The sequence below is a fragment of the Sciurus vulgaris genome, assembly GCF_902686455.1.
Source record: "Sciurus vulgaris genome assembly, chromosome: 15".
NCBI classification, from domain to species: Eukaryota; Metazoa; Chordata; class Mammalia; order Rodentia; family Sciuridae; genus Sciurus; species Sciurus vulgaris.
Window position 1 is genome coordinate 79,375,903 of NC_136476.1, and position 20,187 is coordinate 79,396,089.

General features: G+C 46.4%; 2 protein-coding genes across 9 annotated transcripts in view; one reads left to right on the forward strand and one right to left on the reverse strand.

The window, feature by feature from the left end:
* RABGAP1 (RAB GTPase activating protein 1) overlaps positions 1–2,027 on the forward strand; it is a 150,235-nt gene extending 148,208 nt beyond the window's left edge. For all 5 annotated transcript variants that reach the window (XM_079113766.1, XM_079113769.1, XM_079113768.1 and 2 more), the window contains one exon: positions 366–2,027. In XM_079113766.1, coding sequence (XP_078969892.1) covers positions 366–488 — 123 coding nt within the window. In that variant the 3' untranslated portion in view covers positions 489–2,027. The remainder of the gene's footprint in view (positions 1–365) is intronic.
* Positions 2,028–4,314: 2,287 nt separating this feature from the next.
* Positions 4,315–20,187, reverse strand: part of STRBP (spermatid perinuclear RNA binding protein) — an 80,442-nt gene continuing 64,569 nt past the window's right edge. Inside the window, exons 17-18 of one of the 4 annotated variants that reach the window (XR_013759709.1) lie at positions 18,676–18,809; positions 4,315–14,651 (exon numbers count right to left, since the gene is read on the reverse strand). Coding sequence is in view for 2 of the 4 variants with exons in the window: in XM_079113788.1 (XP_078969914.1) it covers positions 19,577–19,671 (95 nt within the window). In the remaining 2 variants the exon portion in view is untranslated. The other 3 variants (XR_013759710.1, XM_079113787.1, XM_079113788.1) reach the window with 3 other exon arrangements.

Here is a 20,187-nt window from a genome sequence, read left to right on the forward strand (position 1 = left end):
AATTAGCAGACCACTGGTTTTAATAAATACGCCGGGCAAGAGATGAAGGCTTAGCCAGGCACAGTGGCACATTCCTGAAATTCCAGCATCTCAGGTGGCCGAGGCAGAAGGATTGCAAGTTTGAGACCAACCTTAGCAACTTAGCAAGACCCTATCTCAGATAAATAAATAAATACGGCTGGGTTGTAGCTCGGTGGTAAAGAACCCCTGGTACGAAATCCCAGTCTCTAGGCATTACAGACCTTCCTCCGCCAGTTTTGAGGCAGGGGAAATTTCCAGATGGAACTTCCATCTGGCTCAGCTCTAGGGAGGGGGTGACATCGACACCAAAGCTGAGATCTTCATGGACATCTTTCCTCCTACAGGACTTGGAGCACCACTTAGGCCTCGCTCTCAATGAGGTACAGGCAGCCAAGAAGACCTGGTTTAACCGAACACTGAGCTCCATAAAGACAGCAACCGGTGTTCAAGGGAAAGAGACTTGCTGAGAGTCCTGGCTGCCTCCAGACACCTTCAGAAAACACGCCACCTTTTGTTGCCTTCTTTGGCCAGATGTGTGATTCTGTGACATGTCCCAGGACCAGAGTGTACCTAAGTCAGATCTGTTCACGCATGTTGGTAGGTCATTGGACTGGGGCTCCTGAGCAGGCAGCTCTGGGTAAGGCCCTCCGAACTGCTGATACCAACAGGCCTGGCAGCTCAGCTGCTGCTTGGACACACCAGAAATCACTCCTCATCAGCGTGACCTTCCAGGCCCTCCCGTGTAGGTCAGCACCTCACCCAGCCTAAAGGCTGAGTTTACATTACACAGTTTGGGGATCCTTCCATGTGTTGATTTTTTTCTAAACCTTTAATTTTTTTTAAAAAATATACATATTATATATATTGGGAGGGGGATCAAAAATTAAAATAATTCTTATCTGCCTGTGCCTGCAGATCGTCCCCAGGTAGACATGAGAAGCACTTTCTTTTTAATAGGAGGGTTTCCTAGTCGTACATAGTTGAAGCCGCCTAGTTTTGTTCAACTATATGAGACACAGGTTTTTGGTTTAGCATTGTTCACGTTTCTGATAAATTCTATGCAATTCTCATATTTCCTGTCTTTAGCATTAGCTGCCAAAATGATTTCATCACAAGCTGGGTGGGTGACGTGACTTGCAAAAGCTGGATTAATCATAATGTGGACAAATCTTATTTTGCTTAATGTGTCATGTGTACATATATATATATAAATATCTTCCCCAATATTCCCAGTTGACAGTGTTTAAATCCCAGACTAGGACTGCTGATCCGCTCAACTGACTGACATGGTTACTCGGCACTTATTTTCACTCGAGGTTTGTTGGGCCCTGCTCTCCTCACTTCAAGGTTCCTAGTTAGTGTGTTTGCACAACAGGTTATACAAGTGAGAAAGATTGCGTTGTATGTATGTAAATGTGAGGTCGCCACCTTCCTGGCCTAGTCCCTCCGGACTGACTCGGCTTCTAAGCCCTCCTGGAGTGAGGCTGGGCATAGACTTCACTGTCCAGATGGGCTGCAGGTTCTCACTTTGAAGCTATGATGGAGGTTTTAGCACCTTTTTTATTAAAAAAACAAAAGACAAAAAACTTTTTTAATTTATATAGTGATAGGCTGACAAGCTGTCTGCAAATGAATGGTCCTCTGCATTCAGTGTGGAGGTGGCTGGTGACAGGAGGCACTGGTTTGTATATAGAGACCTTGGGTGGTTCTGAATCTCTCTCTTCCTGTTGGCTGTACTAACACTTGCTGAGGTCCTTCCTCCGAGAAGGGAGATAACAAGTGGCAACCCCTCCCCGGTGACCACCCCCTCCGCTGCTTTCTGTGTCTTTCTTATTCAGTTATCAAAACCTCTGTAAGCCCATCTAATCCTAGGTGCGTGGACATTGTGCTAGGGTAGTTCGTGTGTCAACTTTGAGCTGAAATATAAACCAGTAAAATTGTATTACTATTTCTTTTGTTGGTTTTATTTTAACAGCATATTCATTAAATATTTTGGTACAAACGGCTTTTCTTTGTAAAAACCAGTTTTCTCATTACATGTTCCTCTTCCCTTCCCAACCCCACACAGCACAAGAGTCAGGAGAGGACAAGACTGCGCTGTCCTGTGAGCCTCAGGCAGCACCCTTCGGTCCATCCACAGGCGTGTACCTGAGGGAGGCCAGGCTGCGTGGGGGAGAAGCCACAGGCAGAGAGGAAGCCCCCTACAGTCGTTGCGGGGGTGACCTCCCTGAAGAGTGCATCGCTTTGGTGATGGGGATAGAAACCTGGGTGTCCTTGAGGTCAGGAAGGGTGTTACAGGAGAGGGAAGGAAGGGTAGAGTTAGGCATGGAAAGACAAAACGGGTCTCTCACGAGCAGTGAGGGGAGACGGAATGCCAGGGAATGCCGGAGCCAAGGTGCAGGTGTGTAGCAGAAAGGTACCCAGGGCCCAGGTGTGCTCTGAGTTGTCCGAGAAACTGGTGGCATGGCTTTCTCTTTACGATGGTCCTTCCACATACCTGCCCCATAGGCCCCCCAGGCCTTCTGCTGTCCCTCTTTGCCCTTCTTTCTATCCCCCTACACACAGCTTTTGCATGGAAACAGGCCAAAATGCAGAGACCATGGCTTCATGCCTGCAGGAAGAAAGGGACATGGTAAGGGAGCCCCAGCCCATGCAGGTGCCCTTGCAGAGGCCAGCTGGGGTCCTTGCAACACTCATGGGCTGGAGGGCATGTTTCTGGGCTCCATATTGCTGGCCAGCCTGCTCGCTCCATGGTTTTCCAGTCCCAAATGCCCCATGTTCAGGAGTGTAGGGGCCCAGAGAAAGGATTCCATAACTCAGATGAGGGTGGTCCTTTCAGGGCAGGCTCCTGGGAGAGTAGTAATTGCAATGCCAAATGGTAAGTACCTTCCAGAGGTACAGAACCCTGTGAGACCACTGAAGGGATATTTGCAGGACAGACAGTAACAGCTTTTTGCACTTGTGACTAAGTGACTTGCTAGATAAGAGGCAAGAGGATGACATATGGGGGGGAACAGCGAGGGAACTGGGTAATTTGGGACCACATCAGGAAACTGAAAGGTAGTGGGGAACCCTGGAGAGTTTTAAGCCAACTTTCACAGGGAAGTTCCTTGTCAATGCTTTAGGAAGAAAATTCGGAAGTTAGTTTGAGCAGGGGTGACAGAATAGGGAACAGAGTGAGAATGGAGTCAGGGACACTTGGTGAGAGGACGGTGCACATCAGGAAGATAAATTTAGCTTTAAGTGTATATAGATTTTTGAGATTGCTTGGGATGTGCAGGTTGGAGATGTCTGGAATCTGTCACCCAGGAGTCTCTACAGGCCTCTGCTCACTGACAGCACACACCCCACCTGATGCCATAGTCCAGAAACATCCCTAGGTGTTGCCAGAAGTTGGGGAGGCGGTTGCTCTGTACTGAATCATTAATGTAACTTGTAACCTGTAGGCAGGAGAACAGAAGAGACTCCAGACAGTGCACAGGTCAAGCATGGGCTAGACAGGCCTGGGAATGGAAATTCAAGGGAAGGAAGGAAAGGTGTGGGCACCTTCTTGGGGTGAGGGGCAGCTCATTATAGGGTCATTAGATCTGGCAACTGGGAGGCTGCCAGCACAGTGGCTGGTGCAGTGGAGGGAGGAGGCAGTCAGGTAGACATGGATGTTATGAAGCCTGGCTATAAAGGGAAGTGGGCAAGGGCAGCAAGGGGCCGGCAGGAGGGAGGGCAGTTCTGGGAACTCCTGCTCCGATCTTGCCACTGGGCACAGTTCAGACTGCTCTGAGAGGTGGTGGGAATGAGGCCAAGCTGACCCAGGGTACTGCCCTAACTCTGGGGAAAAGAGGCAGCTCCAAAGGAAGGCAAACGCTCCCCTCCGCAGCACGTAGACCAAACTGGCAACGATAGAGAATATTAGCGTGACTCCTGCACAAGAATGATGTAAATTTGCAAAGCATTCCATATTTTTTTAAAAAGCAAGAGGTGTCAGCCCCCAGGTCTCCACATCGTTCTACTTTCAAACCCTAGTGGCAGGTGGTGAGCAGTGAGAAGGAAAGGGGAATCCATAAGGGCTGAAGATAGGCCTACAGCATTCCCAGTACTGAACTGACCCAACAGCTGTGAAAGCAAGAGCCTGTGCAAGGCGGGTGTGGTAGGTGATGTGGGCCCTAGTGGATTGGGAGAGTCATTTCATTGCTTAGAGACTTGAAGCTGGGATTTAAATCCCACTCTTGGATTCATGGGGTAAGAAGGCCGGGTGGTAGGAGAGGGAGCAGACAGGAGGCTCGGAACCATACACAGTAATGACTAAGGTGCTTGCTCCGAGAACAACAGGCCTGAATGCTAAGCTCCTCACCCTTTTTCCCGTTTTAAAGGTGAAGAAACTGGGGCTCACAGGGCCCTAGCCAAGGGCACACAGGCTGGAGTGTTAGCCTGTACTTCTAACTCCAGCAGGACTCTGATTTAAGATGACCACATGGACACAGCTCTGCACCACAAACACATTCATGACCTTGGATGCATCTTGCTCAGCCTTTCTGAGTTCTTTTCCCTTCTATGCAGCAGGCTCCGCCCGTCTCGGGTTGCTGAGCTGCTGCGGCGCTCTCGACTCATCACGCACTCCTTTCCTGCAATCGTCAACACCCTGTGAATTAAGTGACTGGGTGTTATTCCCAAATTTGAAAGTGATGGTCTGCTGTGGGAGTCTGGTCCTCCCTTCCATGTACCACTGTCACCTTCTCTTCTAGGGTTCAAGATCAAGAAAAACAAGGCAGCTCCCTCCTCTCCCCAGGGCCCCCTCAACAACCAGTTTCCTGTGGCAGTCACAGACATGAAAACTTGGCTTTCCCCTCAGGCCCAGAAAGGCAAACCTGGGAGTGAGGATGGAAGGAGCAGTAGGGGACGGGTCTGGCCAGCTCTTCTTTTGGTCAACGCTAATGTGGCTGTAAAGCCAAACTGATGGTGTGCAGGGGAAAAGCAGGGCGAGCACCCAGTGCCACTGTCCACTCGGCTCCCCACTTACCTCTGCAGGCAGTCACAGGAGCTTCACCCTGGTCTTGGGCTCTGCTTCCTAGGGCCGCTCATTTGCAGGAACCTCACAGCAGGCACTGGCAGGAGCAATAGCGAGAGCTCCAGGTTTGGAGTCCCATTGCTGCTGCCTTTTAGAAACTCCATGCCCTTGGGCAAGTCCCTTCATCTCTGAGCCTTGGGTTCCTGATCTTGTCTGAGTCTTCCAACCCCTGGGATGGTCCTGAGGACATGACTGTGAGGGTTGTGAAAAGTTCCAGGTGAACTCTGACTCGCACTCATGAGCCAGACTGCCAGCTTGACATTTCAGGGAGTAAACTTTCACACACTCAGAAGAAGCAGAATTTTAAGGATCACAGGCAAGAACATGAAATAGGCCCTGGTCCCACTGGCTGTCAGAAGCCCCTCATCCTGTGTGTGAGGGAACATCTTGTGAGACGTACTGAGCTAGTCCTTCAGGCCAGGCGAGAGGGGCCAGTACTTGAACCTTTCAAGCTAGAGTCTCGTCTCTGTTCCACCAGGGCGGGTCCTGCACAGAATGGTTCAGCCTGCTGCCATTAACACAGAAGCATTTATTTTTATTCATCCAAATAGGGAAAATGCAACATGTCAGGGCATTACAGACAAACTGCAGCAGCCAGACAAGAGTATCAGTCTACAGCAGAGTCCAACATACTCAGCGCAAAGTAGCCACAGTGTGGGTGCTGCCTGTGGGAGTCGGGGCAGCAGGGTCCCTTTGGGTGAAGGCCAGGCATCTCTGGGCGAGGCACTGGTGAGTCCACACATGCAGGCTGCTGCTTCAACCACGCTGACGGTGTCAAGTTCAGTCCTACATGTGACCATTGCCCCAGAGGGGCAGACAGTCCATAGTGGATGTGGTTTCCAATGATTTTTAACACACAACATAAAATTATTGCCAATGACTTTGCACTGCAAATTATACTATTTACACTTGTGTATCCAGGAAAACACAATAAATAGATATGGATATTTTAAATAGATTTCTAAAAACTAACTTCATCACCAGACCAGAGAAAGCTACAGCCAGGAGTCAGATGCCATGTGTATAACCATGTGGTAGGGAAAGGTCTTCTACCCATGACCACACCTGGCTATCTCTGAACCTCCTGCACCCCTGCCCTGGGGCTGAGGAAGGGCTGAAGTGGAGTAAGACCACCCTACTGCTCCTGAAGAGGGGGGCCCCATCTTGAAGAGCCCAGAGCTTCAGGTCACACTTGCTGCAACTGCCCACTCCTTCCCAGACGGTTTTGCCCCCAGAATACTATCCAACACACGACAGGAAGACCACCACCATAATCGCTGGGCTGTGGGCCTGATGGCTTGAGGCCAACCCCCAGCCAAACCTTTGCTGCCAAGAGAATCCCTGGGCACAGGCCCCACGGCCTCACCGTTCTGGCAGTGCACTTGCCCTAGTAAGGACTAACTCCGGGACCAGTCTTCCATAGGAGTGTGGGCCCTAACCAGCTACTCAGATCAAAAGTTCAGCACAACAAGCCAAACAGATGGGTCCAGGATGCAAGGCCTGAGTTCAAAGATGCTCTGGGGAAAACAAAGTAAATCCTGATAGTGGCTAAAGTACACGTCTGCCCAAGGAAGTGCCAGTGGCAGGCAGACGGGGCAGTCACTTTGCCCTCCTGAGTCCTAAAGTGATGCTGTTGGAAGACCAGCCAGAACCCACCCTCACCCTGGGCAACAGTGAGCAGGCCACAGAGACCCACAGTCGTGCCCTAACATAGTCTCTCTGTAGAGATAAGCCTTCGTCTTCACAAAAGGAAGTAACTAGAGCTCAGCCCCGCTCTCACAACCATGGCAGATACTGCGGCTGAAGAGCTGCCATGTCAAATGACCCACGAGAAAAGCATTATTCAGCACCCTGAAGATATAGGGCCAGTCTGAACAGGAAATGTGATGGAGGAAAAGGGATGCATTCTACAGCATCACGTCTGGCTTCGTATCTGGTGACAGCAGAGGGCTTACCTGGCTAACTTCCATATGGCACCTCACACATGGCCCCACCTGGGGTGGCCAGAGCTGCGACTGGGGGAAGCAATGAGTTGCTGTAGGGTCCAAAGAGATGTGGACAGTATGTCAAGGAGACCAGTGTGAATCACTTGTCTTGCCACTGACCTGCCCCCAAAAACCTCTTAAGCCAATCAGCTCGTTTCCCAAGTCAGAAGGCAGAGGAACAGCATTAGACCTGGAAGGGTAGAGAGGGTGAGCCGCCCAGAAGAGGGAAAGACCTGCAAACAACTCAGCTTCCTAAGTTACAGGTGGAGAACAACCTTCTTAAAGACAGTGTTCCTAGCTATCTAAAACCCCTGTCCCTGCTCTTGATTCATTTCCTTGAACAATTAAAAAAAAAAAAAAAAAAAAATTGTGACTCCCAGAGCAGCAAAAATACGTAGGGTTTTTCTGTTTTTTTAACCCACAACTTTCTGACCATCTATTTCCCTACATCAAAAAAGCAGGGCAGACAACAATGAGCTAGACTGAGGGCTAGCACAGGGTCACTCAGGCATGGCCCTAGCTCTCTAAGTGACTTGCAATGCTGACTGATGAGAGCCTTCCTGTGAGGCTAGAACACAGTATAGGACTGGCTGCCAAGAGAAAGGCCACACATGGTGTCATGGCCAGGGACAAACTGTAATCTTCAAAGCCAGGGCCTAGTCTCCAACTACACCAGCCTCAAGCTTGTCATTTTCCCTTCTGTTAATCCAGAAACTTCTCTAGAAAAATGCAAGGAGTGCTCCTAAGAGATGTGAAGTTATACAGCTAGGTCAGGGCTTGAAGCCGTCCCACATCCCCACGAGAAGACCACGGTAAAATCCGAGGCACATCTACTACTAGAGAGGGAGCTAAACAAGACCACAGCCAACAGGCTCAAGGCACCATTTCTCTAGGACTCCTTCCAAGTCCTTCACAGATTACTAAACAGTCTACTGACAGCAAGGAGCACCCAGTACCTTAGGCTGTCACCATTCATCTCCAAAGGTCTATGACTATACCTCCTTTTAACCAGCCTAGAAACCCCAAGGAAAAACACTCCCCAGAGCAGGAAGAATGTTTACCTGGAGCAGTCCTCCTGGGCCAAGGGCTATGTCTGATTCCCAGTAATCCCCCACCCCACGCAATGTGAGGCCTGGTCCTGAGCAGGTGGTGATGCACCTGAGCAGTATTGATTTCCACCTGCCTTTGTCATCTGCAGGCTTCTGGAGGGTAGAGACCAGCACCCATGCACTTCGCTAAAGGCCAGCCCGATGTGCCAACCCAAGCCTGGCACACACAAAAGGGAAGCAAGTCTGCTCCACACAGCTTTGCTTGCCCTGTGACTTGATTCCGAAGTAAGGGAGCATCGTCTCTATCATTTTTCCATCACACACCAAGGCCCCATGCCAAAGATAGATTCGAGATAGAATGTTTTGAAACTTTTGTTTTGTCCTTCTCAATGATCTTCAGGATCACAGACCAAAAAAAAAGCAAAAAGCCTGAAGGTGGAAGAGCTTGTCAAGCTCTGTCATTTCAAAAACACGGATGGACAAGGCACTCAACTGACCCACTAAAGCCAGTAGCTAGAAAAACCATCCAAATCTCTGGGCCTCACTTACCAAGCCAAGGACCAAGAGTTACCCATCCCTTGGTGAAAAGGTCCAGACTAATCTTAAGAGGTATAATTTGTGCAGACATGATCTCCCAAGACCATAGTGATATTTCTGAATGCATCTATGACTTTACCCTGGCTGCTCACTGCCCAGAGAAAAATGCCCACACTCTGGCTTGGCACCTCAGACTTCCCCAGCTGGCTTTACGCACTTATGTGACGACACTCAAGATCCCCCCAGAACACAACCTCACCCACCATCTGAGCTGTTCCTCTAGAGCTGCTTTCTCCCTAGAGCATTCTCCAGTCTCCTCAGCCCTTCACTCCTGAGGGCTATCACTGTGGAACTTCCTGAGCCACAACTCTCCTTTCAGAGTCCCACCTGTCACTAAAAATCAAAGTTCCTTCTGGGAGTGGCTGCACCTTCCTCTTTCTCAGTGCTCACACAAGAGAGAGGCTTGAGAAGCCGCTGCAGAAAGATACCAGGGCCTAGGCAGCAGATGGGGAGGTAGTTTCCCACCATGATTAGGTCAAAAGGTATGTCATCTCTAGTCTAAGGCAAGAGATGGAAGATATGGCCTGTTCTGGTCTTATTGAACACAATATCCACCCTGTCTGAGGCACTTTTTGTGCCGCAATGGCAGAGGGGAGCAGCAATGACAGACTGCAGTGTGAAAGGCCTGTAATACTAAAGAGAGCGTCTGGTGCTGCACGGGAGTTTACTGGCACCAGAGCTACAGTGCTTCCACACATTGTAACACACATGAATGAGACTGTGTGGCCCACGAGGGTAAACAAACAATGCAACTTAGAGATAGCTGGCCCTGGATGGCAGGGATGTGTCTGAGTACACCCATAGCCCTCTCAAAGTTCTGACCTAAGGCTTCAAAACCAGAGCTGCCTGAGTGCGAAGAGAGAGCCCACAGAATAGGAAAAGGCTTTGCCACCTGCTCCTCAGCGTTTTAACATCCAGAATATACAAAGAACTCAAAAAGCTTAACACTGGAAAAACAAATCACCCAATCAGTAAGTGGGCAAAAGAACAGACACTTCTCAAAAGAAGAAATATAAATAAATGATCAGCATATACATGAAAACTTGAACTATCTCCAGCAAATCAAAGTGACACTGACATTTCATCCCACTCTAGTCAGAATAGCAATTATCAAAAATACAAACAATAACCCATGTTGATGAGCAAGTGGGGGGAAGGGACACTCACATATTGTTGGGACTGTATTAGTGCAGCCGCTCTGAAAAGCAGTACGGAGAGTCCTCGAAAGACTAGGAATGGGTTAGAACTCTGTGACCCAGCTATCCCACTCCTCAGTGTGTACCCAAAAGATTTAAAGTCAGCATACTACAGGGACACAGCCACATTGGTGTTTAGCAACATAATGACATTAGCCAAGCTACAGAACCAGCCCCAGTGCCCTTCAGCAGATGAATGGATAAAGAAAACACACACAATGGAGTATTAGGCATAGAGCAGAAGGACACGCATTTGCTGGTAAACAGATTATCTGGAGAATATCATGCTAAGTGAAATAAGCCAGTCCCCAAATGTCAAAGCTCAAGTATTTTCTCTGATATGCAGAAGCTAATCCAAAATAAAGGGGTGCGGGGAGGGAAATAAAGGGAAAATGTTACCAAAATACAGAAAAGATCAGTAGAGTTGATGAGAAAAGGCAGATATGCACTGAGGGAAAGGAAAGAGGAACAGAAAAAGGGAACAGTGGAATGACTCTGATCAAACCTTCCTGTACATGAACATAGCACATGAACCCTGACATAAGTATACCCACAAGACACTTAAAAAAAAAAAAAAAAATTCAGGTATACACACCTGTAATCCCAGTGATTCAGAAGGCTGAGGCAGAAGGGGCAGCCAAGTTCAAGGGCAGCCTCAGCAATTTAGCGAGGCCCTGAGCAACCTCGTGAGAACCTATCTCAAAATAAAAAAGGTTGGGGATATGGCTCAGTGATTAAGCATCCCTGGGTTAGATTCCTGATACTCAGAAAAATAAATCAATTACAGAAAGATCAGTAGAGTAGAGGGAGGGGAGCAAGGGAAGCCAGGAGAGTGCCAGGGACTGAATTAGAGCTAATTATATTCTGTGCTTTTGTGATTGTATCAAAATGTACACTAAAATTATATGTAACTAATTTTTTAAAAAATCAACGGAGCTGCCTCTTGAGTTCTAGTACCCAGCAGAGGTACTAGACATAAAGTTCAGTGATAGGGCATGTAGTCCTGGGTTCCTCCCCAAGTCCCTCCCAAAAAAGGCAGGGAAGCAGATGGGGAGAAACCCAGGCCGATTCTTCCAGTTTGTCCATGACAAATCACAGGTAGCAAGACTGAGACACACAAAGCAGGCCCAAAGCAATCAGTAATCTCAGTCTCTACTTTCTCTCTCCTTAAGAACTCTCTAAAGAAGATCTGTACCTCCCATTGGCTAAATACCATGTCCCACAGATGATGAATCTAGCAAGTGCTAGTTCTTGCCCACGTGGGGGCGGTGGGAGGGGAGACTAAAACATTGTTTTTTCAAAAGCAAAAGGCCTTGGTGTAAAGGAACAGCCAGTACGTATTACTGCACCGACTGACGAACCCAGCCAAGCAAAACTCAGGCAAAGGGTAAAGAGGCCCACTGCCAAAGGAGACGCTTCCCGCCACAGCCCCATCTCCTAGCCCAGTGAAGGCAGCCCCTGCTACATCCCAGTGCCTCTGCACTCTTAACAAATTCCTCCCTACCCCATCTTGGTCAGAGGCACGATCACCCACTGAACAGTGACCTGGAGAAGGGCTCTAGCAGGCCTGTCACGTGTCCCTGCTCATTCAGCAGAAGAGCCTGGCTCCCTCTCTGCTACAGCCATCAGCCCCTCACCTGTCATCAGCAACAGCCTCCTCCTCATCTGCCCTGACTCATCCTTAGCTATCCAAATCAACCCTCCAGAATCATCTCACCTGTTGGCTGATAAGAATCACTGAAGTGCACAGTGCTCAGGGCCTTCATAAAGTGGCCCCAAACTACACATCTCAACTGCCACCCCATCCTCTCAACCATCTGGGACCCCACAACAAAGCGCTTTGTGCTGCCCAGTGGGCCATGCTTTTCTGTGCATGCAGCTCCCCTGGTGAGGTCCCCTTTGCACTCCTTCACCAGGCAGACACCCACCCAGCTCCATGCCATCCTGATGACAGGACTAGGCCACCTGGATCAGAGCTCTGTGACTCAGCTCTATGCCCTTTCTGTCAGGTCAGTCACATCAGAGGCCTGGCACCTCTCCTGTCAGGACAGCATTCCTAGGAGGGGGACAGGGATACTGACTAGATCCCCCCACTGTAGACAGTTCCAATTCTGTTCAAACCCCAAGCATGCTCCTCCCGCTCTCTGCACCCTATCCTCCCTCAGTGGGCTCCCCTTCTCACTTCTCTAAGCTGAAAACTTATTTTCCCCACCTGTTCCTTCACCCCAGAGCCTGGCACAAAGTAGCAGGTGACTGTTTTCTCAATAAATCCATGTGCTAGATGATATCTCAGCAATGTCAACAACGCATCAGAGTTAGGTCCAAAATGCGATGACTCTTCTATACTATCCAAACAACTTGCAGGATTTTGGGGTTTTTTTGTTTGTTTGTCTGTCTTCGTACTGGGGACTAAACCCAGGGGTGCTCCATCACACCATGTGGTACATCCTCAGTTCTTTCTGAGACATGGAATAAGTTTTTGAGGTTGGTCTCAAATTTGTGATCCTCCTGCCTCAGACTATCAAGCTGCTGGGATGGCAGGCCTGTGCTACCATGCATGGCCCAAACAACTGGCTTTGTGACCACAATGACAACACGGAGCTTGCTTCTCACCCAGCCTGCTCTCTAAGGAATTCTATCTACCCTCATGGGTGTGCTTTGGGTCAAATGGCTCAGTTGCTTTGCCCCGACTTTACTCTTTTGGAACCACATACAACAAGTAAACATGATCCCTGAAAATTATGAGTACCCACGTTTGCCCCAGGACTCCCCTTCACTAGCCTCAACATCTCGATTCCCTGATCTCACTTCAAGGTGCCATCAGCTTTCCTGAATTCCTCAGATGACAACTTCCTAAGTTGTTTGACCTCCTGAATGATGCCCTCCAGATTTCCCCCTTAAAGGCACGAGGGATTTTAGAAAGTGGAGTAACTTCTGAGACTAGCCACGTAAAGGAAGGATCCAAGAAAAGCCGTGCATCAGAGTACTCTGGAAAGCATTTCACTGGGAGGGTGACCACTTGGCTAGGGCACATGTTAAATGTGGCCAACAACCACAGTGTGGAAGAGGCTGACCATGAAATCCCGCCTCTCACAGCACCTGCCCTCCCCTGCCTGCTCTTTCCAGCCCAGCGTCTCTCCAAGTGGCAGATACTGAACATTTACTTTGTTATAGGTTTGGTTATGGCATGAAATGCTGATCTGTGGAAACAGATTCATTTGTGCAGCTGGCAAAAACCAGGCTACCTGGCCCAGGGCTGACCTTAAAAAGAATGAGCACAGAAAGTCTGAGTTTTATGGGGGCAGAGGAAAACTCAGGAACAGGTGAGTCAATTTTTGCTTAAGTCCTGCAGGATGCAGGCACAAAGTGTAGAAAAAAAGATGAGGCAAATGCATCAGACAAAGTAAGACAATGGTGCCAAATAGCCTTGGAAAAACAGGACAATCACTGCCTGAGTGAGGGATGCACAGCACTGATGCTGGGCATGTGGCATCAGAGTCCGCAGGTTCTGCCACCGAGAGCTGTGTGATTCAAGGCAAGTCAGTTTATTTAAGCCCCATTTCCAGACTGGTAAAGGGAGAAAACTTCCAGATCCCAAAGTTAGGGAGTTCGATGCTAATCCCTCAGAACAGTATGAAAAATGTTATTTCTTCTGAGTGGTTAAAAACTCACAAATTAGGAGCCACAAAGAAGCAGGGTGGTTGAGAAGAGACCTCGGTGCACCTGTCTGTAGAGCAGGAACTACAACCCTAGCTTCACTGCTTCTCCAGAAACGCAATGAAGAGTGGAAAGGGGCTTTGCAGAGTACTGTGTCCTAACCATGCCAGGTGCCTGGACTCCTGCCTGCCTCACACATCGGTGCTCTAGAACTCAGTTCAAAAGATTCCCTCTTCCTTCTCCCTTGCAGGATGACATTGGGCTGCTCAGAAAATTTACAGATTATCAAAGACAACAATGACTCGGATGGGTGAGGTATACTTTTCCCTAAAAAGGATTCAGTATCCATCCCCACATGCCTACCCCAAGTAGAGACCCAGTTGGCATCAACTAGCAAAGGAGCTGGGAAGTGGTTTGCAGTAGCAAGAGAATCAGACACACACACCAGAGTGACCCGCGTGCACAGCAACTTAGAGACCCCAGAGCTCTCCATGCCAGGTTCACCAAGCACAGGCCCAACAAGGAGGGAAGCTCCAGGCTGTCAGTGCACCCTGAAGTCCACTCTAAGGGAAGCTCCTGCCAGTGAGAACAGGCCCTGCAAACTGCCACTGCCCCCACTCTCCTCGTGCCTCTCCAGGGATGTCTCCCTATACATGCACCCACCTTCCTGCCTCTCTTCCTTTTACCCATGCAGCCAAAACTTCACCAGCCTCCCCTCAGAGCCAGGTTCCAGTCTTTGAAGACATCCCCATAACCTTTCTCAGCCAGGACCAAGTACCCACAATCATGAGCTAAGGAAGACATGGACCTCAGACTCTCATTAATGTGCAAACAGAAAAACAAGATTTAAACACAAAGGCTTCCTCTGCTGATACAGCCACACTGTGCTCTCTCGGTCCATCTTTCCAGTTTGTTATTGTTCTAAAAATGATCCCTGTTTAAGGTCACTGAAGGCCCAGGTTCCAGTACAGCCTCATCCCCAACCTGGTTAGTCTGTGGCATACTGTGGTAGAAAGAGACTTTGGCACTGAACAAAGTTGAGTTTCATTTCTGGCTTTAGCACTTGCAGCATCAGATTTTTCATCTGTAAAATAGAAATAATACCAACTCCAAGAAGGCTGTTGGAGAATTAAGAAGAATGTTCAGGTACCTGGCATACCCAAGCTGCCAACTCTGGCAACTTGCCTTCCTCTCTCCCACTCCTGATTCTTTAATCATGGCCCAAAATAACCTAAACGGAAGGCTGCCATTAACTGAATTACTTTGGGCCTTTAGCTGACACTAGAACACAGAGTCCCTTTATCCAAACCATACAAAGGGATCAAGGTAGGAGAACCCAAAACAAAACAAAGAGAGACTGGGCCTCTTGGCAGTGCTGAGATAATGTCCTAATAGTGGCTACACTAATCCCATTCCTTCCTGTGGGCTACCCAACACCATACATCTCCAGGTAGGGCATGCAAGTCAAAAATATTTATGTGGCCTGGTCCAATGGTGGAAATCTTTACTCAACCCAGCATCAGAGGCAGGCTTGGTCATTTGCACATGTAGCAAAGTTCTGTTTAGAAAGACCACAACATTCCTTAGGAGGAGTAAGATAGTAGGATGTTAATAACTAATTAGGAGGAGAAAAAAAAAAAGAGAGACATTATCCCTCAATGTTGGCTCAATGAGGCAAAGATTCTACCAAGAGCCTCAGCACAGGGGGAATGCAGTGACTTCTGCCAGTTCCACTACCTTCTGGGTTTAAGAAAAACCTGTTGATTACAATGTATATCTATCTGACTTTAAAAGTTATATTTAGCCCTGTCCACAGAGTTTTTACAAACTTAGAGCATCTCACAGCTCAATGTGTATTCCCCAGTTAACTCAATTTCTACCAAGAGCCAGGGTGCACCTGCCACCTTTCCTCAGAGGCTCCTGAATTCTTTGCACATATGTGTAAACCAGGAATGGAGGGTAAGCTGTATACCTTAAATTCAGTCCAACAGTGGCAATATCACCATCTAACCATTTCTCCTCTTGCCAAACAGCAATGTCCTAACTGTGTACAATAGGTAGATAAACGGAGAGATGGAAAGATGAGAAGGCTGATAAATGTTTTTTCCTAAGATTAATAGAAGGGAGGCTCACATGGTGATAAGTCTGTATTCCCTCTCAAAGTGTCAAAGCAAACTCAAGTTGAGCAGCAGGGATCTCTTCAGAGAAGCATCTGAATGTGCAGCCTTCTCAGCATGCCACCCAGGGCCCTCCTTTCCTGCATGTGGCTTGTATTGACTTGTTCTCTGCCCAAACACCATGAGCCCTGAAGGTCAGATTCTGGTGGTAGCTGTAATCAAACACTGTGGGGTTTTTAATTATGAATGCACTAGTAGGAAACTTAAGAATCAGCAGTATACAGTCTAAGCTCCTCCTTATGAAATTCTAAGACCCTTAAATCCCAAACCAAGTATTTACAAACCCTTGGCAGATTGGCTGCTGATTTAACTACTGCAGCAGAAATGTGAGCAATATTTCAGGTGGCCTAGGGTGATCCTGCCATACCAGCAATTAGCAGGGCTTTGGTTTGTGTTTCTTATGTAACTCCTGAAGCTAGGAGTCCCCTCTCTAAGCCTGGGAGCAGCCCAAACCTGTCAGCACAAAGGAACAAGCACAATTTCACCCTAAGCAGGCCGTGCACTGAATCTCAGTCACCAGTCAGCGAGCCTCATCTCCCTCACATACCTTCCACTTTGACCAAACACAGAAGATTCAGCATTTATGAAGTACTTCCTGTGTACTTGGTACAGTTTAAAGCACTTTATGTGTATTAACTCATCTGACTGCCAAGCCCCAAGGGAATATGCTGGAGTGAGAGAAATACTTTAGCCCAGATTTCCACATGGTTTCTATTCCTTATTTCTAGCTCTGCTGTAAAGCTTACATAACCTAATTTGCATTATGGTACTATTTTTAAAGACCTCCAAAGAGCACTACTTCAAACATCAATGAAAGCTATTAACTCCTAACTGAAACCATAATGTGGAAAAGGTTATCTAGTCTTACAACTACCTGAATTCTTGACTTAAAACAGTATTTGTGGAAGATGCTGTTAGGAAAAGAAGAGACTCGTTCTTATATAAGCAGCTCTGTGCTCTGTAAATAAACACTAACAAGAAACACACTGATATGAAATTCAACTCAGAAGCAGTGTCTTGACTCTCAGCTGTTATTCATTTGCCACCCATCTTCCTTCCAGGCCTCCTGGTAACACTGAGCAACCCATGGTCACTGTATAGCATCGCATTGTTAATAGACAATAAGTGAGAACACCATGACACCTTTCTTGTTCTGGTTGACTTCAGAGATGCTCCCACCTCCCATAGGGGGCACTGGCATAAGAAGAATGGGAATTACAGGAAGACCATTCACAGAACAAGCTGTTTTCACCTTTAACTGCTCTTAATGCATCAGGTCTTTAAGGCTCTGGATTGCTAGAAATCTAACTGCCTCAAGGGGGAAAAAAATCTTAGCTTTTTCATAACTCACTACTGAATATTTTCCTCTACTGCAGTTATTAATGAAAAATGAAAAACAGAAATTATAATGAATGATTAATTGTAAGAGTAAAACTCTCTCAAATGTCATCAAAAAATGTGGTCCAGTACTAAAACATATTTTTCTTTGCTATACTATAAAAACTGCTTAAAATGGACTTAGTATTTATTACTCATTTTGTTCAGTTCATGTACTTGGACAGAGAGGTCCACGAAGAAAACCAGTGCCAGGGAAATACACTGAGTGGATGAATTTCCAAGTTATGCCAATTTCAGTGATGTCAGATGGCCTACATTGTTCTGAAGTTTATAAGCCATTAACTAAATTAATATTCTTTTGCCACAGCTAACACACTATCTCCCAAAACAGGATATTTATAATAGGGTCAATTCTACCAACAAGGAGATTCTAAGACTTAAAATGCTTCCACTGGTTGAAGCCTAGTTCTCTGACATTCAGAAAAGCACCGCGGCACATGGTAGGCACTGGGCTGCTTGAATAGGACTGGGCTGCACTGCGAACTCATCAGCTCTACCTCATACAACCTTGTATAGGTGTCAAAGCCACGTGAAATGTACACGCGGGGCAGGGCAGGAAGGGGGAGTTGTTCTAGCAACCTTATAGTTAAGTAATAAACCAATTGCTACTTAGAAACAAATATGAAACGTGAAATTCATACTACACACACACACACACACACACACACACACACACACACACAGTCTGAGCACAGAACATATAACACATAATGAAATACATTTATGCAAACACTAAAGTAAATCCTTATTAAAATGTTTAGCCTAACTCTCACATATTTAAAATGAACCCCAAGATAGTTGAATGGGGTGGGAAATAAATATTCTAGCTACCTAACCTGGAAGAGACAGATGATTGCCTTCAGTCTATTTGGTTTCCACAGACTGGTTATTCACCTTTCTGAGTCTTGCTAAAGTTGGTTCTGCAAATAACTAGCTTAACTCAGTCAACTATTCCCATAGTTACCTTAATGGTTTGGTTTTTTCATTTTCTATTGCTTTTTTTTTTTTTTTATGGCTTCTTGCTGTTGTATTTGGGCATACAACACAGATCAGAGATTTTGATTCCTCAGAGTAGTTTTTCTCCTTGAGAAATTGGCACTTTGATCTGCAGCTCATGTAATAGCTACATATAGAGATCCTACCAGCATGGTCACCAATCTTGCTGCTTCTGAAATTCCAGCACTTTGGCCAAAAGTGGCCTGTCATTAAACTCCTCTTAGGTGAACTGCTCCTACCTACCACTTAATTCTTATATTTAAACAAGTACATGTGTAATTTACATACAGGGAATATCCTAGTTTCTACACACATACACACACTTAATTCAGTGAGCGTGAAATGTCTCTTGAATAGAATGCATTTATAAGGGTATTAAAACAAATACTGAAGCTAACTATTTTACATTTAGATCATAAATTTTTTAAAGGTAATGTGATGACATAAGTCCTAAGAGATCAAATAATCATATATGATTGTCATATATGCAGGTGTGTTAATTATTTTTCTCTTTAATCAGAAAATAAAAGTGCTTACCTTTGTATACTGAGATCACAGCTTACAGTCACTATATCTCAGCCTATTTTATACAAGTGATATGGCTACGAAGGTCCGAGGAGAACGAGAATAAAGTGAGATAAACGTGCTGAAAACTGCTTAAAAGTATTAACCTGAAATACACAGAGGGTCCAACACCAATTTTAAAAATACATTAACGAGGTATTCCCAGCTCTTCAATTAACAATGGTGACTGACTTGTGATTCTCAAACATTCACCCACATTTTTTTAAAAGAGAAAAAGAATTGGCTAATGCCAGCAAAACTGATTAGTGGTTTTGTTCCCCAGGTTAACAATTTGAGAGAGATTACATCAGGAACCACATCAACCCAATTCCTTGCTTTGCCGTACTGTTCACTCCACCTCGTCAGCATGAGGTATGTTGAAAATCTATTGGACCGTTACCTGGCATGAGAGGCAGGCGCTCCCATAGCCACATCCCTAGCGAGGCGCCAGCCCCCACCAAAAGATATGGCATCAAGGAAGGAGAACCCTTAGTTTGGAAAAATAATAGTGCCAGCTGACTCAGTCAGGAATGTAACTATTCAATTTATGTGCTAAAAAAAGTTTAAAAAGTATCAGAAGATTAGCACAGCTCACACGCAAATTCTTAAATTCTACATTGCTCTGTAAACTCCCTGACAAGAGCTACACTAAAGGGGTTAAGTACAGATATTGCTAGCTTTCCAAAGGAAAAGTTTTTAAACAGACACCGTGGCTTTGGACAAAGTATTGCTCTTCTTTAAAATGCTCAGTCATTGCTTTCAAAAAGAAGGTGTCAAAGTGGTAAATCTGAAAGCTGGAAAGCCTCAGGGTATCACATTGCTCTTAAGACCAAGACAGAGAAATTGCCATTTCAAGCCAGACAACCTGATGGTTCTAGAAGTCAGAGAAGAAATCTTGAGGGCCCAAGTGAATAATAAATGGTGCGACGCTCAGAGGCTGGCAATAGGGGCTGTCAATGAAAAAACCACCTACAGTGGAGAAAAGAGCAGAGAAGCAAAACTTTATGTTAATTTCACGCAATTTGGTGAAGCCAAGAGCTTCATTTATATTTCTCTGCTCTTTCAGCTGTAAGTGGAATTTTCATTACAAAATGGAGGGGTGGGAAGGGTAAAAGGTAGGGGGGACACTTAATTCATTACAGAATTTTAACAGTTGAACTTGCATGGTTATCACTTCTAACAAAGGACTGACAGCTCAATTATTTTAAGTAAAGCAGAGAAATGTAAAAGTTTGCAGCAACTGGGCAGGTTTACAACATGGTTAGTAACTTCCAACAAACAACAAAATTAAAAAAAAAAAAAAAAAAAAAAAAAAAGACTTGGTAGAAACCATTTGAAATGACTGCCATCATGTTGGAAAACAGCACAGCTCCCTTTTCTCCATCAGAGAGGGGTTAAGTTCTGAAGCAGAGTCAGCTACTTCAAAAGAATTTTCTAAAGAGAAATCTCCAGGGAGATTCCAACTTGGAATCTAAATTTGACAAT